The 24,858-nt window shown below is 45.5% G+C and overlaps 1 protein-coding gene across 5 annotated transcripts in view; it reads right to left on the reverse strand.

Annotated features, from left to right (window-relative positions):
- CRTC3 (CREB regulated transcription coactivator 3) overlaps positions 1-24,858 on the reverse strand; it is a 1,114,890-nt gene that overhangs the window by 558,032 nt on the left and 532,000 nt on the right. For all 5 annotated transcript variants that reach the window (XM_085644305.1, XM_085644304.1, XM_085644303.1 and 2 more), the window contains exon 3: positions 17,102-17,221. In XM_085644305.1, the coding sequence (XP_085500431.1) occupies positions 17,102-17,188 (87 nt within the window). In that variant the 5' untranslated portion in view covers positions 17,189-17,221. The remainder of the gene's footprint in view (positions 1-17,101; positions 17,222-24,858) is intronic.

Raw genomic sequence — 24,858 nt, forward strand, 5'->3', positions numbered from 1 at the left:
AAGTGGTGTAGGTCGGTGGCACCTACAGCGCCTTCTGTTAGTTAGCTCAAGCGGAATACAGAGGTGATGGCAATCAGGAAAACTCTTGAGTGTCAGTAGTCTCAGTAAATTGACTCAAAAGGTGTGCAAAAAAAAATGTCAATACTAAGTTTAAATCTTATGGTGGCATGATGAATGCATTTGGGGGAATAATGTGATAAAAAGTATCACAACAGGAGATTTAAATAGAAAGGATAAATCAAGTAAACAGAAAAGGGTCGAAATAGCCAACAAATAGCCTTTAACTGTGCCCATTGCAAGTCCTCGATTCCCACAACAGAAAAAAGAATATACATCTAAACAGTTTTAATAGCAGAGGGTCGACGTGACTAGCACCACACCAGGCAACAAATTTCTCCCAGCATAGATGAAGGTTGTTGAAGGGCATCAGGCTGCAATGAACGACCGTTGTGGACGGTATATCGAATAAACTGCCACTGCTCAATGGTCAAGCATGAAAGTTTAGGTTACGAATACTCGGGTATGGGACTGTTAGAAATTGGGTTTCTGGCTGGCATAGGTATGCACCCTGTCCAATCATGACCACAATCCTAGTCATGGTAAGTCAGATACACAATAAAAGATAATCTGTGCTCACCCTCGGGTTTGTTGTCACACAGCAGTCAGGCTCCTATAAAAAGGCAATGTGTAAAGTATTGGGGGGGGGGGGAATCGAACCCCCCCTCCCACCAAAAGCCACGTAGGCCCGTTGAACAGAGTACTTTAATCCTGGTCACAACAATGAGATGTGGGGTGTAGACAAGGGATGCGTTGATGTTGAGCCCGTAGTCGTGGTGATGCGTCGATTGTCTTCATGCAGTGGCAGCAATGCATTGTGTTCATAGAGTGATGTGCCGGTTCAGAGTGCAGCGGTTCCATAGGCGATGCTCTGGGATAATCCACACTGAAGGGGTGATGAATCGATCTTCTCTACACACTTACAGTAATGCATTGGTTCCGAGCAGTGGGTCCGGGTGCAATACAGCAGTTCTGAGTGCGATGCGTTGGTTCGACACCCTCAACAGTGTCAATACGCCGGTTCTTCTAAACACAGGCTGGAGATGTGTCTATTTCTCCGGTGCAAGTATCTGGGTTCACTTCCAGTGAACCAGGGACAGGAGCAGGGTAAAGAATTCAATAGCCCTGAGCCCCAAGCAACAGGCGGCAAGAAAACAAGCCCTTGGAGATCACTTCAGTTTAGCAGGGTCAGAAAGATGCAGTGTAACATAGCATAAAAGCAGCTCTTCCAGATCTGCAGTCCAGCAGAGTGTCAGTCCTTGGCAGCACCACAGTTCGTCTGATAGAGTTCAGTTACAGGTTCACAAGTGTCTGATTTGGTGGGGTCAGAGACCCAGTACTTATACCCAGTTGTGTCTTTGAAGTGAGGGAGACTTCTAAGAGGAGTCTTTGAAATGCAGAGAGGTCCTCTCTTCCCAGCCCTAGCTCTCAACTATCAGTAGGGGGTAATCAGCCTTTTGTGTAGGAATGGGGCACTGCCTAATCAGCTGCATCAGCCCCTGCCTCCCTTCTCGCCCAGGAAAAGCCATCAGAATGCAGATGAGTACTCGGACATAGCTAACCTTCCTGTGCTTGTGGCTGTCTAGAGGGAATGCAAAAAGTGTAACTGTCACCCACCTCAGACATGCATTGGAGATAGGCTGCAGGCACGCAGAGCTGTAAGAGCAGAGAAACGTCCACTTTGTAAAAGTGGCATTTCTAAAGTAGTAATGGCAAATCCAACTTTACCAGTAAAGAGGATTTATCGATACTATCCAAAGATATGAAACATGACACCTTCAGCTTTTTAATCAGGAATTACAGCTTAAAAGTGTATTAAGGAATTTCCATAAAAAAAAAAATCTTCTTATTAACAAAGCTCGAGGGACCATATCATACAAAAACAGTGTCATGAGTACATTGATTGCCATATACAGAGAATCAGTGGCATCATATTCTTGGAAAGAGCGGGCACGCATGTTACCCCCGAAGTGCCGCTATTATGCCACCCCCAGCCTTCTATACCTCCTCCAAGGCATCCACACCTTTTCCCATTTCTTAACACACCCCCTACTTTTGTACACAGTCTCCTCAGCCCACTGGCACCAATCGAGATCTCGTATTCACTCCTCCACCTGCGGGGGTGCAGGCGCCCCCCAGCTTCTGGCAATATTGCGCTGTGGCATCCCGCCGACAAGGCCAGCTATAGACCCACGTATCTAGACCAGTCTGCATGGCCACAAATCATTAATAAAAGCCATTTTGGATCTAATGGAACAGGCTCTCCCACAACCTCGGACATGACTTACGTGACTTTCCGCCACAATGTGGACATCTCGGGACATTCCCACAGTATGTGTATGAAGGTCCCTTCCTCTCCGCACCCCCTGACACACAGCGCAGACAGGGCCCGACCCCAGGAGTATAGGTGAGTGAGAGGATAGTATGTGCGATGGAGGATCTTGAGCTGTACCAATCGAAATCTGACGCGCATAGCCACTTCTTTAGGGCTCTGGAGCGCCTCCTGCCACTCCTCATTATCCATAGCCCCTAGATCGTTGACCCAGGCCCCCCTAAGAGCGGCCAAGGGACCCGGGAGGTTGTTAATCAATTTGCGGTAGATCATGGAGGTGGGTTTCCCCTGGATGGGGTCCAGCAATAGTCGGTCCTCTAGCGGGGAGTAGTCTGGAATGGAAACCACTTGCTGGATATGAGTGCGCAGAGTATGCAAGAGCCTCAGGTGTGTGTATCGCAGCAAATTGTGCATATTGTACTCTTTTTTGCAGGTACCAGAGGTGTGGCTAGAGCTTGTGGTGCCCGGGGCTATCCCTCGGATTGCCGCCCCTGGGGAGGGGGGGGGGTTGCTGGGGAAAAAGGGCGGCAAGCACTTGAAAGAGGACCAAGAGACACGAACTATCGCCGCGAATAGTTACCTCGATCATGCAAGTTACATGCACATACATGACACGGTCCAAGGCTACACAGTTGAATACACCAGTGACTGGCAGTGACTGGCAGTACAAAAGAGAACACACAGACTGCATGATCTATCTGGGGACTCAGAAAAACTGCATGTGACATCCATCAGAGAGCTGGGTGAACAATTACCTGGTAATCCCCTCAGCAAAATGCAAACATGCACATACATGACACTGTTCAGGGACCATCATCTACAGCTGACATTAAATGACCATTCATCATGGTCCCCCCATTCAAGCAGTGCACTTTGTGATCTGCAAGGTACATGTTCTTTGCAGCAGGCACATTAACCCTCTGTGCTACCTTTCCAGGAGTCAACCCTTCCACTAGACAAAACTCTGATCTCTCTCTAGGAAGAACATTAATCACTGAAGTTATCATGACATTTTTATTGTTTGTGAAAATTGCTCGAGGCCAGGAAGGAGGCAGCAAGTTTTTTTTAAACCATAATATACTTGCAAACACTATGCACCCACCGAAATAGGTACCCAGTGCGGTCACACCGTTCGCATCGCCCTAACCTGCTCAAGGTTCCTGTGACCTCAGTGACAGAGTCGCAGTGACTGGATCACTGTTGCTCTAGGGTGTGCTGCTTCGTAGGCCTGCCCGCAAGACTGGAGATGAACTTCAGTATGGATTGTGGTGGACAGGCCTTCAAGGTTAACTCACAATTGACACCACTAGGGCACACCTGCTTGTGCTAAGACATCAAGCCTTCTAAGGTCTAGTGGGGCCTTGTAAGGTCTAGCATGGGAATGTGCTCCCTCAGTAGAGTGGTCTGGTGGACTGGTTATGAAGGCTGAACCCAGTTCCCCAGTTCCAAATTCGACAGCTCTGGCCATAGTGCCACATCCTCTCCCCCACTGAACACCATACTGCCCCACAAAGAGAAACTCTCACTGCCTTCAGCTACAACCTAATTGTGCTGGCTATAAACACTTGGATGTGACTCAATTCAAATTATGCACTTGATAAGAGTAATATGCTGCCTAAAAAAATAAAAAGCAAAAGCAAACACTCATAGGGAATGCAAGATTAAGTAAAGCATGTGAAATGTAAGCAGAAACAACATGGTTACCATAACGATCTCTCACTCACTATTCATAAATCAGCGAGTGGTTTTACCTGAGAAGTTAAGGACATGACTACAGGGCCCTGAAGGGAACCGTTTCAATGTCCATTGCTTATATCCTTAATAAATGTAAGCAGTATGGTTTAAAAAGACCACATCCATAAACAGAGCCATGGTACGCATTTTGTTTTCCAATCCACCCATCAACCAGGTATTGCAGTACCTCCAGGAATGGTGAACTTCCCCACCTGGGGACAACACTGCTGTTCAAAGAAAGACGAGAAAACAAAAGTAGCGCTTCACTGCAAAGTCTGTAAAGTGAGGCTGATGTATTTTGATGTGAATAAAACCAATCTGGCCACTTTGCAACCACTCTGTCTTGCTTTATTTAGATATGTATTTATTTTTAATATTTAAAATCTTCTATTTCTCTCCATCCCGCTGCACTTTGGAATAGAAAAATGTCAGAAAAAGGGTATTTCCCGCAAGAGTGTTTTTCTTTTTTGGATCCATTTCACAGGGAAGCAACTAAATGAAAGAAGGAAAGAGAGGTTGTGAACCGTTTCTTCAAGTTATGGTTTTCAGTAAGTGAGGAGCAAGACAGAAAGAGAGGGAACAATAGGAAGAGAGGGGGGGGGGGAACAGCTGCCAGCACAAAAAAGAAGAGGACATTACCCGAGTCCTATTCCTTCTCTGCCCGTCCCGAACGTCCACGAAAGCAAGCCGAGCCTTATCTGAATGCCTTTGTCCGCCCCCAAAATAGTGCCGCCTGGGGCGAACCGCCCCCCCCCCCCCCTAGCTACGCCACTGGCACGTACTCAAATGTGCGGGGAGATTCCCCCTTCCATATGTCACCCAAGTATTCAATTCCTATCAATTGCCAGCCTTTGAAACCCGTCAGATTAGCCACTTCCTTCAGAGGATCACCCGCCCAGAGTGGGGTTCTGCCAGTCAACCTCCCGGCCTACCCCAATAGTTTATTAGCGTCCCTCCAACACTGGACCACCACTTTGGTATGCTCCGGCCAGTCCGGGCGCGACTGACTGGAGTACAGAAGGGGTTCACAATTGCCCTGTGGCATTATTGCCCTATCCACTCTGTAGGCCGGCTCTTCCACCCCTCCATATACCCAGTCATTGATCACCTCCATCTGGGAGGCCCAGTAGTACAACCTAACATCCAGGACTGCAATCCCTCCATCGAAGTCTCCTCTAGGCAATTTATGTAGAGCAATTCTCGCCTAGCCTCCTGCCCACAGCAGAGTCTGTACTTCCTGCGATATGCGCTGGAAGATAGTCGGCGGAATCTGAAAAGGAGTATTCTGTAATATATAGAGGAGCCCCGGTAGCATCAGCATCTTAAAAAGAGCCGCCCGTCCCATAAATGAGAGCGGAAGCGAGCGCCAGTGGCTAACATTTGCCGTCAAACGACTGATTTGAGTCCCGAGGTTCCTAGCCAGGAATTCTTTCTGATCCCTAGTAATGTGTATCCCCAAATATTTAAACCCATCCACCACCACCAGGGCAAAGCACCGCGGCGGAACCCTGGGGAGGGGCCCGATAGAGCAAAGATCACCGACTTTGGCCAGTTGATATGTTACCCCGAATAGCTACCAAAAAGCTCAAAGATGTGGAGGACTCGCACTATGGAGTTGTATGGTCATGCCAGGTATAGCCCAATGTCGTCGGCGTATAGAGAAATACGTTCTTCCCAAACTCCCGGCGCCCACAGTCCCCAGATCCCAGGATCCCTCCTAACCCAATGACCCAGGGGGTCCAGGGCCAAGGCGAACAGCAGTGGGGAAAGGGGGCACCCCTGCCGAGTGCCTCTCCGAAGCCGAAAGGATCTAGACATGGCACCATTCACCCGTGCCATAGGCCTCACATATAGGAGTCTGACCCAGCTACAGAAGGAGGGGCCAAAGCCCAACTGCTGAAGGACCATAAATAGATATGGCCATTCAATACTATCGAAGGCCATTGAGGCGTCCAGCGCCATCAATGCCGTCTGCTGAGACACGTTGCCACTAGTCATGTGCAGCACCCCATAAAGCCTCCGTAGGCTGTGCCTGGTGCTTCTTCCAGGCATGAACCCCGATTGGTCCAAATATACCAGGTCCGTGATCACTGATACCAACCTGTCCGCCAACACCTTTGCCAGGACCTTGGCCTCCACGTTGATAAGGGAAATAGGCCGATAGGAACTACACTGGTCAGCTGGCTTACCATCTTTATAGATCACCACTATCGTGGCTACCCTTTGGTCCGCCGGAAAGTGGCCCACATCCCGCGCCTCCAGGAACATATCTAAGAGCGGGGGAAGATTGATCGCTGCCTGCTTCTTATATATTTCTACTGGGAGCCCATTGGGTCCGTATGCATTTCCCGTTCTAAGAGAGCCCAATGTTTTACCCAGCTCCTCTACCGTAAGGTCCGCCTCCAGATGGTCGCACGCCTCTGGGGCACCATTGGTAAGTCAACATTCTTGAGGAATTCTGCAAAATCTGTTTCTGACCTCGTGCTCACCGTGGCGTAAACTCACTCAAAGTGGGCGGCAAAGGCCTCTGCAATGTCAGTACTGGTGGACTGGAGCACGCCTTCTGCATCACCGATCCCCACCACCCAGGACCTGTCCCTGTCGCTCCTCTCCAGCCACACCAGGAGTTTAAGAGCCTTGTCCCCGACATCATACAGGCGATGATGGGTGGCCAGCACATACGCCCTTGCCTCGCCTTTCGCCAGGGCCCGGAGGTCTCATTGTTTTAACGTCGACCGGGGACGTAATTCCGCACACAAGGCCATCTCAGTCTCACTCTCCATCTGACTGATCTCTTGCTCAATTTGTCTACTCTGTAAGGTCTCTTCTTTTTTCTGTGCTTCAATCAGTGCCTGCGCCTGCCCCCGCAAGACAGTCTTGTAAGCTTCCCACAGCGTGATATGCGATTGCACCGTCCCCTTTTTTACTTTAAAGTACAGCTCTGACCCCTCCCGGAGCTTGTCGCTAAGTATCGGATCTCACAGCCGCCAGGGATCTATCCTTGGGAAGGCAGCCCTGTCAGTAACCGGGCATTTGAGAGTGACGCAAACTGGCGCGTGGTCAGAGATCCCCCTCGCCATGTGCTTGGCGCTGGAGAAATCCCCCACCCTGTCCGTATGAGTGAACAGATGATCCAGTCTAGAGAAGGACCCATGTCTGGCCGAGTAAAAGGTACATTGCCTCAGTGAAGGGTTATGACCCCCCCACATGTCCGTCAGACCCAGCGCCATGGCGAAGTCTGCAAGACCTCGTTCCCCATGTGCACCAGACCTGTCCATTTCCGGGTTCATGACTGCATTTGTGTTCCCTCCAAGGAGTAGGGTGCCTAGGGGGAGGTCAGTTATGAGTGAACTTAGCTGTGGGAGGATCACCGAGTGAAGCCCCAACGGTACATAGCATGAGCCAAAAACTAGCAAGCGCCCCTCCCATTTGCCCGCCGCCGCGACAAAGCACCCTGCAGTATCCGTCCAAGTGTCTGTGATCGCCAGGGGCAACGCTTTGCGCACTAGGATTCCCACCCTGACGTAAACCCGGAGTGGGTTACCATTTTATAGCCTAAACGGTCCAGGGCTTTACATCTGCTGCCCCTCAAATGCGATTCCTGAATAAGAACAACGTCAGGGGAATGCCTCTTAAGGTACTGCATCACTAGCATGCGCTTGATCTTGTGGCCCAGCCCATTCACATTCCAGGACCAAATCGTCACTCTAGCGGGTCACCCATTAGTGTTGTGTCGGGCTGCTATAATTGGGAGGGATTTCCATTGCTAAACTATGAGAGGAGTAGGCCTCACAGTAATAAAAATGGATTGTAGGCCTTTTTCACTACCAGGATATGCAAAATGTAAAGGTACATACCCTTCCTTTTATTTACACAGCACCCTGTTCTAAGGGCTACTTAGGGCCTACCTTAGGGGTGACTTATGTGTAATAAAAGGGGAGCTTAAGGCTTGGCAAAGGGTTTTAAATGCCAAGTTGAAGTGGCTATAAAATTGCACCTCAGGCTCTACAGTGGCAGGCCTGAGACATGTTTAAAGGTTTACTTGTGTGGGTGGCACAATCAGTGCTGCAGGGCCCACTAATAGCATTTAATTTATAGGCCCTGTGTATATGGTATACCATTTTACAAAGGGCTTACAAGTAAATAAAATATACCAACTATCTATATACCAATGTCACCATGTTTGGGGAAGAAGCACATGCACTCTAGCACTGGTCAGCAGTTGTAAAGGGCTCAGAGTCTTTGTTCCTTTGCCAGAGTCTTAAAGCCGACAAAAAGAATGAGCAAAAATATAAATCAAAAGGTTTGGAGGAGACCACCTTAAGGCTAACAAGTCTCAGAAGGACCCTCCTGTGTTGCTGAGACAGGTGGTCCTCCTAAAGTGGTAAACGGACCAGAAGGCAAATGCTCATACTCACGAGCCCCAGTCACCAAAATCTCCAGGCCCACAATAAGGCTATTAAGATGACTTGAAACTGATCTGCTCAGAATTTGCTCAAACCTTGAGGCAGGAAAGGCAGTGAACACATATAGAAAACTTGTGTCCCACTGCACCAGTGAGGTCTCCAAGTGACTTTGCAAAAGAAAACTCCCATGTGCAGTAGTTTTGGCACTGCATACTCTCGCCAGTGGCAAACACACCTAACCAGGATACGGCCTACTGATTTAACATGGCCCTTGCTACTTAAGGGTAGAGACATGGGTTGCAATCCACCGGCAAATGTCTGCTCAATTTGCTTGCTTTGGCATTCAGAGAGCCTGCTAGATAGTTGGCTACCAGAAAGATGGTCTGCTAGTCTAGCAATCTACTGAGCTGCAGGGCCTTCTAGCACTCCATACTGCTTACTGCAGTACCACATGGTGGTCATGTGTTCCACCAAGACCTGCATGTGCATCCTAGTTGACGTGAAGGTGGCTCTCTGCAGGAGACAAGAGGTTTTTGATCTCCACCTCCCTCAGGATATCCCCTCAGCCCAGTACTGATGCAGCTGTCACAATTGTGAAGTCTTGGCAGGGAAAGTAGCCTGCCACTGGTGAGGCTGGCCCCTCTCTGTCACCACACAAGATTTTGAGCCACCTCCACCAAGAACTGGATGGAGTAAGAGAGAAAGGCGTGACGCTGGACCCACTGAAGCCTGAGGTTCTACTGCAGGGTCTGCATACGGCATCTAGCGTTCTGGAAGAGGAGACTGCATGAGGCTGAGAGTCCAAGAGGCCTCAGAGCAGTCCTTACCAAGTCTCAGGATTGACCCGCAACATTAAGATTTGGTCCCGAATGTCCTGGACTCGCTGTAGAAGCCAAAAGGCCTTGAACACCACTATTTCTAGGTACAGCACCAAGAAAGGGAATGTCTGTATGGGGACTTCAGCTTGTATATGGAAAACACCAAAGATGTTAGCAGTTCTGCAATTGTTCAATGGTGGTCTATGACTAACTGAGGCAAGCCTGCTTGAACAGCCACTAGCCGAGGTCCGGACACATATGTATACTTTACCTCCGAAGGTGGGCAGCAAGCAGCCCTATTACATTTGTGAATAGCTGAGGAGCAGAGGTGAGGCCGAAGGTGAGCATAGCAAACTGGTCTCCACCATTGACCACAGATAATGTCTTTGAGTCTGCAGGACAGGTATATAATAATATGTATTTTGCAAATCCAGAGACACAACCCAGTACCACGAGTCCTGAGCAGAAAAACTCTGAAACAGCATGAGTATTTAGAATTTGTCTTTTTACAGTAAATATTCAGTGGGTGGAATTCCGGTATAGGCATCTGGCCTGCTGTGTCCTTTTCAGTACAAGGAAGCACCTGGCACCTCTGTCTTGTCTCCAAAGTTTATATCCACTCAAAGGCAACCTTGGCCAGCAGAAAGTTGACTTCTTGCAGCAATATGGAGGAATGAGGGAGGTGGGAAAAATGAAAGGGAGAGCATAACTCCTTTGAAAAATTTGTAAGACTCTTCTGTACTAACATAAAAGCTGTTGCTGCACAGGTTGGCGATGGCTTGTGTTGTCTGTAATAACCCTTAAATGTCCTGTATTGTTGGCTGAACTGCTTGGGAGGACACAACAGTCACAGGAACTGTGCTACGGGTCTACGGTCCGTAAATCATTTGAGCACCTAATCAGCCTTCTCTCCAAAACATTGAGCGCTATCCATAGGCATGTCCATAGGGAACTCTTGATGCACATACTAAGGTTGTCAGTCTAAAGCAAAAGGACCAAGTGGGAAACGGTACTCTACTGTGTCAGGACATAGGCAATACTCACCCCACTAGATGGGTGGCATGCTTTATCCTCTGGCCCCTCCTTGCACCGATCACTAAGATCTGAGTGTATGCAACAACCCATCAACTAAGATTAGGGCGCTGTGAAGGGACTCCTTTATTTTTAAATTGTTTTTTCAAGTGCGACGAATATCCCAATATATATATGATGTGAGGGTAAGTGCAGAGGGGAAATATCTTATCTAAAACTACCGCCTGGGTAGACCCTCTGAAATTTTATTTAGTGCCCCATGGCAGCAGAATTAAAATTATTGTGGAGTATGATTTAACTCACCAGTAGCAGTTGACATGTTTCTATCAATGTACGGCACTCCAATCAGATGCAATAGGTATTCATCAGGACTGGGTAGCTCTCTCTGCTGTTTGATAAAAGCTAAATGAAATCTACTACAACCTGCTTCAAGGAGTTTTGTTTTGGAAGTCAGGTGTAGTTCTGCTGTCGGAGATGACTTATCTGTAGGGAAAAGACACTGTTAATGCATTGAAACGGCTGAGTCACACCTCAGTCATTGTATACTATGGAAAGCACTCGTGAAAACACTCATAGTGAAGTCAAAATATGGTGAGCACTATGCTAGAGGGAATTAAAAATTGTGTTCATATTCCAGTTCATCTTACCACTCTGTTAAGACAACTGTGTTCCACACTCAATGCTGGAGAAATGGATAAGGTCTCTGTATTGAAACGCAAGTATAAAATTATTAGAAATGAATGTTATGACTTAAATCCCCTAATCCCCTAAAAGCTCCTAATCTTAATTGATGGTTTGTAGCCCGTACTTAGATTTTAGTGATCTGTGCAAGGAGGGGCCAGTGGATGAAGCATGCCACCTAATTGTTGGATCAATGGCAGCCAGCACAGGTAAACGCGGTGAGGCGGGGTGGGAGTGGAGGTAAGTCGACAGAATAGATATAATAAAAATAAAAAAATAACACCTATTCCGTCAACTGTCGGCTTCCCCCCGCAGCGCCCTGCCCAGCCACGTTTACCTAGGGTGGATGAGGGCCTATGTTATAAAACAGTGGAGTATCTGTTTCCACCTGATCCTTTCCATTTAGACAGTTTACCTTAGTGTGACTGGTATCTCTATTGGGAGGACAGGATGACTAGGATTATCCTCCTGACCCCCTTATGGGATACATAGGGAACGCTTAAACAACCCCTGGAAGAAAAAAAATAGTTGATCACATTCAGGCATCCCTTCTAAGCAGTAGCCTGATACCAATAGTTCGGGCAACACAGTTTGTAGTGTCCAAGCAAGTATGCAAGACATACTTCGCTGTGTCCTAATCATCATATACAGTTGGAGAAGATGAGGGACTGTGGTTTTCTGGAACAGCCAGAAAGATCTTGCTGGCCATGTCACATGTCAGTATTGTATGACGGATAATATCTAGTGGCTTAACTTTAATTCCCTGGGATAAGACTGAGCTTCCATGCTGTTCAGCTAATAAAGCTCACGTCATACTACCAACCAATTTTGGCCAGTGCCAGCCGATGGGACTATGGTCCCTGCTGATTCAGTCTGGAATCTGGGAGTTACCTTTGATAATGATCTTAGTACGGAGAGACACATGAATAAAACCGCAGGTACCTTTTTTTTCTTCTGAGAGCCCTACAGAGAATACTACTGGTGTTGTCCCCTTCTGCTTGAGCCTTGGTAGTTTGTAGTGTCCTCAGTCGCTTGTATTATTGTAATGGTCTTCTGTTGGGTGCTCCTGAGTATCTACTACGTCATCTGTCAAGGGTGCAGATTGTGGAGGCCAGACATGCCTTGAATAGACCTAGAAGAGCTTCTGCCTCCTTAGCACTGAAGGATCTCCCCTGGCTGCCGCTAAAACAAAGCAATCTGTTTAAATAGCTTTGTATTGTTTTCAAAGCTCTTCACTGGGACCAGTTCCCTTGCAAGAGACTAAGAAGATATATTGACACTAGATATCTCTGCTCTTCTACAGCCCACCTGGTGTGCGTGACTACTTTAGGAAATCCAGTCTAGGTGGCCGGACCTTCACGGCCGGGGTAGCCAGACTTTAGAATCAGCTCCCGGTTCACTGGTGTCCTCAACCGTTTTTTTGCAGGTTAGGAAGGACCTTAAGATCTGCTCTTTTCCTAAGTATTTTGAGTCTTGATCTTGATTATCTGACCTACTAACCTTCCTGTTCTGCAGCTTTTTCAAACTTCTAGTTCTAATGTTTCTCCATTTTAGTGGCTAGTGCCAGCATACCAGTCAGTGACAGAGCACTTTATAACTTCTATAAATGAAGAAAAAAATAATAAAGCATTGATGTACATGCCCAGAAGGCACATGTTTATGGTTAAATTACCATTCTCTTTCTGGGGGCTTCAATATGTTTCAACTCTCTGATTATTGCTCGGAAAGGGATTAGGAGTGCCTTTACCAGTCGATGCTTGTACCACCAGGCTTTCAAGCATAGAATGCTGTGTCAGATAATTGGGATTACTGGGGGCCAATCTAGTTCACCTGGCCACCAGAGGGCCCAGCATGGCTTGGACCAAGTGGCCATGAAAGTGTATGCAAAAGTCTTGTTGAATAGCAAAAATGGCTCAGAGGAGGTTGGACCTGGCTGAAGGATCTCAGTTAATACATTTGCCTAAGCTTCAATGGTAGGCAACTGTAAGTCTAGCACTTCTGGCGCACTTTGCACCATTACTGCAAGAGATACACTTTATTCTATTGGTGGCCCAAGTCTAGCTCAATCTGTGAAGATGTATCTAGCACACTGGCAATCTGCAAATCAAGGTATAGCTCACAATCAGTATACTAAGTGAGGAGCATGCTGTCCACCTCCTCATCATCATTGGTGCTATAGGGAAACTTGCATACCCTCAACTGAATCAGAGTCTGATCCAAAAAAACATCTCTACCCTCTGATAGTACTGGCATCAAGGCAGAGTCTGAGATCGAGGACTTGAGTCTGGTTGCAAACTGACTGGGTGTGCATTTGTAATCTTGTAGTGAAAAATAGTCCTGGAGCAAGCCGATGGGTTAGGGGGCTGGCACTGAAGGTTAGTCCAGTGCCAGGAACATTGGAGTAAGCATCTGTGCTGGTGTAGAAGGGACTGGCATAGACTCAGGGGCCCAGGTGGAAGTATGAACCCGATTCATAAACAAGCCCAGGAGCAGCAACCATGCAATTAGTTGGTGTCAAGAGAGAGTCCGTCAGCATTAACTGAAACAACTCACAGATTCATGGGGCCTGAAGACATGTCAGAGGGATGCAAAAGCGTCTTGGGTTTGAGTCAGAAGAAGTTAGTGGGCTATGAACTTTCAATCTATGCCCTCGCCCCATCTCGTCTGATTTTGAGTGGCAGGAGGGGGTTGAGTCCCGCATGGCTTTCTTGCACTTAAGGTGTGTCTCTGACTTATCAGAAGACTTTGGGAACTGAGGTTTGCGCTGGACTGCCTTCTTGAAATGGATTGCAAATAGCCTTGTGACTTTGGCAGTCTACTTGGCACCCCGCATACGGTCCTGCTCCCTGCTGACGAGAGGCAATTACCTCGAAACACGTGTCCAGGGATGGCATTTTAAACTTTACACTCGTGGCATAGGTGTACCCGCCGCTGTCACTACATTCTCCAGAATCCTATGGGGCTATTTGCTAGTATGACGAGCGGTGTGCGACCCACTTCGCATTTTGTATTTAAAGCTCCCTGAGCTATTGGGTTGACGAGCCCGGATCCCGCACCCGCGCGCCTTGAGAGGTACTATACCTGATTTTATTTTTTGGCAGTCTACTTGGCACCCCGCATACGGTCCTGCTCCCTGCTGACGAGAGGCAATTACCTCGAAACACGTGTCCAGGGATGGCATTTTAAACTTTACACTCGTGGCATAGGTGTACCCGCCGCTGTCACTACATTCTCCAGAATCCTATGGGGCTATTTGCTAGTATGACGAGCGGTGTGCGACCCACTTCGCATTTTGTATTTAAAGCTCCCTGAGCTATTGGGTTGACGAGCCCGGATCCCGCACCCGCGCGCCTTGAGAGGTACTATACCTGATTTTATTTTTTGGCAGTCTACTTGGCACCCCGCATACGGTCCTGCTCCCTGCTGACGAGAGGCAATTACCTCGAAACACGTGTCCAGGGATGGCATTTTAAACTTTACACTCGTGGCATAGGTGTACCCGCCGCTGTCACTACATTCTCCAGAATCCTATGGGGCTATTTGCTAGTATGACGAGCGGTGTGCGACCCACTTCGCATTTTGTATTTAAAGCTCCCTGAGCTATTGGGTTGACGAGCCCGGATCCCGCACCCGCGCGCCTTGAGAGGTACTATACCTGATTTTATTTTTTGGCAGTCTACTTGGCACCCCGCATACGGTCCTGCTCCCTGCTGACGAGAGGCAATTACCTCGAAACACGTGTCCAGGGATGGCATTTTAAACTTTACACTCGTGGCATAGGTGTACCCGCCGCTGTCACTACATTCTCCAGAATCCTATGGGGCTATTTGCTAGTATGACGAGCGGTGTGCGACCCACTTCGCATTTTGTATTTAAAGCTCCCTGAGCTATTGGGTTGACGAGCCCGGATCCCGCACCCGCGCGCCTTGAGAGGTACTATACCTGATTTTATTTTTTGGCAGTCTACTTGGCACCCCGCATACGGTCCTGCTCCCTGCTGACGAGAGGCAATTACCTCGAAACACGTGTCCAGGGATGGCATTTTAAACTTTACACTCGTGGCATAGGTGTACCCGCCGCTGTCACTACATTCTCCAGAATCCTATGGGGCTATTTGCTAGTATGACGAGCGGTGTGCGACCCACTTCGCATTTTGTATTTAAAGCTCCCTGAGCTATTGGGTTGACGAGCCCGGATCCCGCACCCGCGCGCCTTGAGAGGTACTATACCTGATTTTATTTTTTGGCAGTCTACTTGGCACCCCGCATACGGTCCTGCTCCCTGCTGACGAGAGGCAATTACCTCGAAACACGTGTCCAGGGATGGCATTTTAAACTTTACACTCGTGGCATAGGTGTACCCGCCGCTGTCACTACATTCTCCAGAATCCTATGGGGCTATTTGCTAGTATGACGAGCGGTGTGCGACCCACTTCGCATTTTGTATTTAAAGCTCCCTGAGCTATTGGGTTGACGAGCCCGGATCCCGCACCCGCGCGCCTTGAGAGGTACTATACCTGATTTTATTTTTTGGCAGTCTACTTGGCACCCCGCATACGGTCCTGCTCCCTGCTGACGAGAGGCAATTACCTCGAAACACGTGTCCAGGGATGGCATTTTAAACTTTACACTCGTGGCATAGGTGTACCCGCCGCTGTCACTACATTCTCCAGAATCCTATGGGGCTATTTGCTAGTATGACGAGCGGTGTGCGACCCACTTCGCATTTTGACTTGGAGTGGGACTTCGGTTTCGACCGCAGCCTCTTCTGTTCGGCGATACAGCATTTTGTCTCCTGTTTGTGGAGCATCTTCAGGTTCATGAGGGCAGATTTAACACACAAATTGAAGTTATGACCAAAGCCCAAGTACCAAAGACGCGCTGTGCAGACCTGTAACTGACATTGGCTTTCTGTTATCACGCCACAGCTTGAATCATGTTGGTTTTGGGGGAAGACACCATCCCTGACACACTGTCTCAGGTAAATGTGAATCGGAAGATCAATAAAGTTGGGAGCGGGTATTTGGATCCATGGGGAGGGGGGGTGCTGGGAAGAAAGCAACTGACTTCAGCACCCTGGGATGGTAGTTATATGTGAGTCTGCTCTGTTTCTTACGGGAGATAGAGTATCTGCAGTACCACACTGCACCCCCAATTAGCACAATGAAGTATTGCTGTAAACTTCTCTCGATCTAGTCTGGCGCGACAGGATATTCTAAACGTGAGGAATCTGCATTTAGGAGTATTCATAAGAAATAATTTCATATTTGGACTCAACCTTTGCTTATTAAAGAAAGAGACATTAAATTCTTCTCTAGGTCCAGCCAATGTGAAATTATACTTTGGTGCAGTTCTCGCTTCACAGTGTAAATACTGTTAAGCACTAGAAGATTACTATAGAATTACACTATAGTTTGAAAGACATACCAACATTTTTTGAATATACAATTAAATTACAAGGTCTGCACAGACCTTGAACTACTTAAAGGTAGATCCCATCTGTAACAGGCTACCTGTGCACAGATGCCAGGCTCAGTTAGACAGTAGTTCCACTTTCTCAGAACATAAACGTGTGCACAAGTGATAACACGAAACCAGCCAAGAACCTCTCACACCATTGCACAGCAGTGGCCCATACTTTAAAAGGCATGCACTGGTTCTTAACACTCAAAAACATTTTACCAGTATATAGAGTGAGTGAGACTCGCTCACAGCAGAGATCCAAAAACAGAGCCACCCAAAAACAGGAGAAACATTTTTTAGGGGAGCTAAATGGCTCACAACCTATTGCTTACACATGAACCTGGTCAAAATACGACTGTGCTAATTACACTACCCGACACTGGTCACGGTGCAGACTTTTTAACCATTATACATAGAATAACATGTTCGTTTGGGATGACAACAAATCTCATTCATTCATTAGTTAAATGGTAAATAAAACAGTCCAGCTAGTTTGAGTGACCCACATATACGTAAAAAGCATAAGGAATTTCCCTGTATGTCCATTATAAGGGCATTGCCCCGAAATGTAAAGGATATTGGGCGCCCATGCTTCTCTACAGGCCTATGATAAGAGGGATGCAGGCGACTTCGAGACACTCTTTCCACCAGTCCATGATGGCGCATTCCACGAATGTTATCTGTGGGGTTACCTGAAGGCTGAAAAAACAAAAAAGGAAAGAAGGAGGTCATTAATTACTATGTTTTCAAACACAATGTGAATAGCTACTTCACAAAACTAAATGAGCATAATGCATGCCTATCATCCTTTGCCAGCAACAGCCCTACATTTGTTAAAAGATACATGGTTTAATATTTAAAGCAGATGATACCGAGTATAGAATTGGCACAGCCAGGTTCCAATGTATAAGGAATGCACTCCAAGTATATTGCGGGCGAAATGATTTCTTGATTATTCAACGGAAAACCTAAGTGATGATCAAGCCATATAGTAAATATACATCAGTTTACTCTGAAAAACACAGTGTCTGATGTTTGAGTTCAACAGTAAATTGACAAGCTCATTTTGCAGCTTTGAAAGGGAGAACACATTAAAATGTCAGTAGCCTGTGGAGATTTCAGTATAGAATGTGTAAATGTTCACTTATCCTTTAGAAAATGTTCACAAGATGGAATGTCTGAAAAGTTATGGTGCAGATATTGTTCATGGATAAAGGGAGAAGGATTGAAAAAAATATATTTGTAGTGGGTCCAATCAATACAGAAAAACACTGAAGACATTTTTTTAATAGAGCCTGCAGAAGATTGAATATGATTAAAAAGTACAATGGTGTCTCGTCACACATTTGTAAGCTGTGCACACCACAAATTTACTTATTTGAAGTTCCCTGGCAACAAAATGTGCGTTGCCCCTACAGCTAAACTCAGGGAGAATAAACCACAGCAAAAACAAATAAGTGAATTAAGACACTGCAGGCTCCGTGGGCTGCAGAAACAACCGAGCGACATACCCTCTTCACATACAAAAACAAGCATTTTCAATGCAGTAGGTCTCGCATTTGCGATGGTTTAAGCCATTAGCATTGTAAATGAGAATGCCTTTTAGTTATTTTTTTAAATCTATAACAAATAATAGGCATTGTCATTTACAATGCCAAGAGATCAAACTCAGGTAAATGCGAGACCTATTGCATTGCAAATGCTTGTTTTGACCTTTTTGTCAGGTCAAGCGCCTTCTGGTGAGGGAGGTGGGCTGTGTGGCTGGCAGAGGGCCTGTTCTCTTTCCCTTGGTTTTCTAGGCTCTTCCTTGTCGGGTCAGCTCCACCATGTGGACAGAAAGCTTTGTGTGATACTGGCAATAGCCCTTCTCTCTTGCCAACACAGTGGTCTTGCTCCCTCGCGCCTTCTCCATCTGTTCCTTTACCCCTGAAGAGGTTTGATGCCCAGTGGTGGGCAGGGACAGCACTGCAAGCCTCAGTGCTTTCGACCCTACACCCTTCACCAGTCCCGAATGCCCACATTATCCGTGAAGCACACAGTGGGGTCCAGGTCACCTTCGTTGAGGAGGAAATCGAGCTCCCGGTAACCCTTTGGCACACGCCAAAGATCAGACATTGTAACGTATCATGCACCTGTTCGTGCTTAATCTGTGGCACAGGTTTGGGATTAGTATGCTTGGTTTAAAAGCAGAACGTCTGGAAAATATTTCCAATTGTGGTTTTCCCTAAACAAACACAAATCGAACTAACATGATCACTATTAGCATTTAACCATTATACCTCTACAAAGATCATGGCCAGTTTGGGCGATCTGTGTTTCAAACTGGTTTCCAACTTTAATCTGTGTGATCCTGGGCAAATCTCTTCACAGCTTTGTCTGTGCCTCGTTTATTTTCTCTGTCAAAACTTTGAATGCTAAGAAACAGACTACCTCCAAGAAACAAACACAATGACTGTTGCATTAGGAATTACACGTGTTGAAAGTGTCTCACCTTTCCATACATAGCGTCATAAAAACATTCCCAAATATAAACCTTTACATACTTGTTGGCGTGATAGGCAAACGCTCAATGAATTAAAAGCATTTGCTATGCAATCAGTCTTGCATTGGCTGCTTGGAAAGTGAAAACGTGCCTGGCACGCTGAATGTAGGGAAAGCATGTCATGCCTGCAGGAGGTGAAACTCATTAAAGAAAGTAGTGCTTGCAGACTAAATAGGACCTACCGTGTAACAACCGAAGTAAAAGGGCCACTCCTCATGGGAGGTTACAAATGAAGACAAGGCGGTACTAAGGAGGGACTAACAAGCCTTTTAACAGATCAGAAGCCAGCAATTACAAATGGCAATGACACAAGCCAATGACAAATATGGGCGGAGAGTGGGAGGGGCTTCTATTTCATGTTCCAATACCGCATGCCGCAGAGCAGGCCATGCGCTACCCAGGCCCGACCTAAAAACTAGTTCCACTTCAGGTGAAACTTATTAGATGAATTTGCCGACAGTGGATGCATTGTGCAAATCATGACTTTATTCATAATATTATCCTTAGGTTTTTTAGTTATGTGGTCATATTGAGAAGTTGGCTATGAAGCAAGTCTTCAATGTCAGGAGCTGGGTAAAAACAATTAGGGTAGGGCAGATTTGGAAAACATACAGCACAAATTGAACTTGATTAGTGCAGGAGACGCCAGCTAAGGTTCTTAAATGTAGAGATCAAGTTAAAGGCCTAGAAGGAAGAAAGACGAGTGGGTGAGGATGGAATATGGGAAGCTGGTGTACAGATCATTTACTCCATCAATTCTAGAGAAGACATTTTGTAGAGTGGAAAGTGTTGGCTTGGAAGTGGTGTTTAAGCCATTAAAGGAAAGGGAGAAGTCAAGAGCTGTGTGAAGTTGAGACCCGACATAATTGGAGACCAAATCTTGTCCCCAAATGACAAGCATGAACTCAAGCCATGGTCAGATTTAACTGAGGAAATACCTGAAACATCCAAATTGATGTTTTGTTTGGGTTAAAGCCTATACATGGTAGCATTAAATATTTTACAAATACAACAAAACAAAGTTAAAAAAAAAACTACTTAAACTTTATCCATAAACATCATTTGAATTAGGGCACTTTCATTCACTATGAAAAAAGATCTTATTTTATTGTTAAACATCTATTTATTCAAACATCTTCTCAGATACATTTTTTACACCCCCATTATTTCACTCTCCTCCTGTTGGTGGAATAGCGATTGGCCGCTGGTATCTCATATCGCCCCTTGTAGTCTATCTGATCGAGCCCTACATCATGCTGAGTAAACTGGAGAGTCCCTACTGTGTCCCCTGTAGGAAAAAGATCTTGTTAACCTAGAAAAGAAAATCAAAGTGACAGTACCTCGTGAGGTTGTGGTCCCTCTCAAACAAAATCTAAATAGTATTAGTACCAGTAGCCGCAGGGAACCTTCTGATGACAGCCAGGAGTTTTCTAACATAAAAACCACCACCAGCTGCATTCGCTCCTATTCTGTACAGCTGACAGGCCCTTTCAACAGACACTAAATGATGGTAATCACCACCAGCTGCAAAAATGCATAATTAAAATGTGTATTGTCAATGGTTTTCGCATGGGCTTATTTAGAGCACTGCCTCTAAATGAATAAATTACACTTTACTGTGCAGAAGAGTTTTCTAGCCTTAACCATATAGCACAGTACCGGCACACATTTTTTTTTTATATCACAGTTTCCGTATTAGAACGTACTCCACGAGCTAAGCAATTAGATTTTAAAAGCAACACCAGAAGTCAGCCAAAACTGGGCAGGGCAATGTGGGCCAGGCATTCCTTGTCTAAGCCAAAAAGCTTAGTTTACTGTGCTTACACTCAGCTTGTTTCCAAGACCCTGTGTATTCATTTATCGGAATACGTATATATCAAAATAGGATGAAGCCCGAATAAACACACAGACTGAGGTCAACCATTCGATTTTTCTGAGGGCCTGGAACCGTACACCTCTGACAAATCTCTTTGAACATTTCAGTTATGCTGTGCTATGGCCTCAGAGTCTAACAGCCTGAGAGTTACCTTTTTATCTTGGTCCGCAGTAAAATCATCCCAAAGCAGCCTAAACAACGTGTCTTAATCGATAAGCCTTGCCTACCATTGCAACTTCTGCAACATGTGAGCCCCGAGCCTCTGCTCACACTTGTAATAATTTAACATTTTGCAGTGTTGCTGCAAGCATGACTTTCCAGTTTTGAGATTACACGAACTCTGCAGTGAGCAGGCCAGACCTATTGACTTCTCCAGGACAGGAGGATGGGACTGAGGGGGCTAAGCGATGATCCATGCATGTTGTCAGGGATTTTCACCACCTCTTGTCTAATCTTTTTCCATACTGATATAGGATGGAGATTTACTCCTGACAAGGGGCAGAAATAAAACTTCTTCCAGGGTTGAGAAAATAGAGGCTGGAGGAAAAGTGAATGTGTAAACGCTCCGTAGATTTTCGCATGAGCAAATCTACACATGCATATTTGCTTGTGCTAAAATGCATTTCACAAATATTTTGTAGGAGTAACATTTCCTAGCTTACTTTAGAAAATTCTTATAAATTCATGAAAGCCTTAAATCTGCACTAATGCGAAGGCATTTACCATTGGGTGTACTTTTGTGATTATCTTAGAGTTAGGCCTCTAATTAGGTCTGGCATTAAAGAAGACTTTTTGTTTTCAGTAAAATTGTATCTCTATCAACGAACTGACTTGACTGAGTGGCAGCATTCTGCTCTTTCACAAGGAGCATATCAGCACACAAAGTAGTTTTGTTCAGTGCAAGGGACTACTGTGACAATGTGTGCTTTTGAAGACCAAAAAAATATTTGTGCAATGTTTGTTATAATGGTGAGGGCCCACCAGATCCCACAAAGTTTTACAAAAACCATACAATACAAGAAACGTATTGATAAAGCCAAAAAACTGACCAACAATTTCAAACTATTTGGCTTTTCCAATGCTTGTTTACTTTCATGTTTCCCATTATCTTGCTGAAACTGGGTATACTGATTTTCCATTATGAATATTTTTGGAAATACTCCTATGCATCAACACATTTTACTAAATGATGCTTCAAAGAAAAAACTAGTTACTTACCTGTACACTATGGTTCTCCAGTATTATCTTTCATAGATTCACATGCTTGTATCTTCCCCATCGTCATGGTGGGAGTCTCATGGTAAAAGAATAACCATAGCAGTAAAACTGCCTGAAAACCATAGAGAGTAAATCTTTGTGTAACCACTTATCCTCATTATATGGTCCAAACCACGGCCAATCAGCAGCCAGCCCAGAGATACACTATCCCCAGCAGAGCCACCATACCTCAGATTTCCAACAGCGAGCTACGGATGAAACCAGAGATAAAGGCGGTCTATCTAAGAAGAAACGGGGAGGTGGGCGGGCCGCATGTGAATCTATGAAAGATAATCCTGGAGAACCATAGTGTACAGGTAAGTAACTAGTTTTTTCTCCAGTATTGGATCTTTCATAGATTCACATGCTTGTATCAGAATAGATAGCAGTCCTTATTATATATAGCGTTTCTAGGATAGACCCATTTGTCTCCAGGGTTCTGCATTGTGTTTTTGTTTTTTTAAACACTATACTGCACATTTAGAAAAATTGCTGAAAGAAAAAGGATTCATTGTAATACTTATAAAACGGACCTTAACAGTTGTGAAAAAAAAAAAAATATATATATATATATATATATATATATATATATATATATATATATATACACACATACATAATTAGGTATTAAACATATTATAAAAAGACAGACCAATACCTTAGTGAAACAGGTGCTGCAGAACTGCTTGACCCACTGCTGAATCTGCTTTCCACTGTGTGTCCAGACAATAATGTCTGGTAAACGTGTGCACATTTGTCCAAGTTGCCACTCTGCAAATGTCCGGGAGCAAGACACCAGCCAGCAACGCTGTTGAAGTTGCCATCTTTCAAGTAGAATGAGGGCGCACTCTCGATTGCAAAGGTTTTCCTGCTCTTTCATGGCATAAAACAATGGCAGATGCAATCCATCTAGAAATGGAAGTTCTTGAAATGGCCGAACCTTTCCTGGTAGTTGATTAGTTTTACGAAAAGATTTTGTTTTCTGCATGTAAAACTTGAGGCATTTTTTAATATTTAACGTGTGCAGAGATTTTTCTGCTTCAGTTGAAGGGTTCTTGAAATATGTGGGCAACACAATTGGCTCATTGAGATGAAAAATCATAGGAATTTTAGGAATGAATTTTGGATTTGTCCTAAGAATTACTTTATCTTGTCTGAATTGTAAGTAGGGCTCCGAAACCGAAAACGCTTGGATCTCGCGGACCCTCCTGGCCGAGGTGAGGGCAAGAAGCAAAGCCACTTCCCATTACATTGGCTTAATAACAACTGCCAAGGACTTAACTTCACTCTTACACATAACAAAACTTCCTACCCATTTTTGGACCTCACAATCCATCATTATAATGGGGAACTGATCACCAGCCTCTATAGGAAGCCTACTGAGAGAAATACTTTACTCAAATACAGTAGCAACCATCCCCGTGCCTTAAGAGACTCTCTCCCCTACTCACAATTTCTCCGCATCAGGAGAAACTGCTTTCACAAAGAAGACTACTTTCATGAGGCAGCAGTCCTTTCATCTAAACTTCAAGCCCGTGGATATCCCAGACGGTTGGTGCGCAATGCGCGCAAAAGAGCCTGGCATTGTCCAAGAGAAATCCTTATATCTCCCAAACCAAAGACTGACCAAAACCGTATGGTTTGCGTAACTACCTTTTCACCTGTTTCTAACGCCATACGAAAATCCATTCTCAAACATTGGACGATACTAAATGCTGGAACTATGAGCATTGATCGCCCGTTGTTCGCTTTCCGTAAAAGTAAAAACATTAAAGATCATCTAGTCAGGGCAGCCTTCCCTATACCTAAACCACCAGCTACCTTAACTGAATTATGGGGATTGAATCCCTTACTAGGGCACGCAAAATGTGATAATTGCAGTGTTTGTGAGTTTACTATTGAAGGACAAGAGTTCACTTTCAATAATGTCAAGATCACACCCAAAAACTTTACCAACTGTAATTCATGCAATGTTATCTATGTAATTCAATGTCCTTGCGCAAAAATGTATATAGTACAAACAACCCAGAAAGCTTGCATCAGGATTTGCCAACATCGCAGCCGAATCCGATGTAAGACGCCCAATGCACCATTGGTGGAACACTTCTCAAGCATTGGACACAGTGAAAACGACATTAAATGGACAATTATTTCCCTGATCAAACCACCTCCAAGAGGCGCGGACATTGCAAGTCTGTTAAACAAAGAAGAACTAAAGAGGATTTTGCGCACCCAAAGTATAAAAAACAGTCTGAATAGGACCGAGGACTGGACCACTTTATCATGAACTCAATTGAAATAATCCATTGCTATGTAACTCGTTCCTTTTTCAGTCTGAATTGCTGAAAATGACTCGCCTTTATTATCCGTCACAATTTTAAGGAATTCTGTTATTTACCAAATGTTGCCAAGTATCAGTTGCATAATTACGTTTTAACCCATGATCATTACAATTCACTCACAGCCCATCACCCTTCCCTTCGTAATCAGCCATATACCCTCACCTAAGATGGCCGCCACAGTCACCTTGCTAGTTTTTTACCATGACCGCCCCGCGCGATTTAAATTAACTCCAGCTGTCTCACGCCCGAGACCTCACATCGAGCCACCGCGCTCCACAACCGTCCATCGATTTTCTTGGACTCCCTGCTAACCTTCTAT

The sequence above is a fragment of the Triturus cristatus genome, chromosome 3_1 (assembly GCF_964204655.1).
Source record: "Triturus cristatus chromosome 3_1, aTriCri1.1, whole genome shotgun sequence".
Lineage (NCBI taxonomy): Eukaryota > Metazoa > Chordata > Amphibia > Caudata > Salamandridae > Triturus > Triturus cristatus.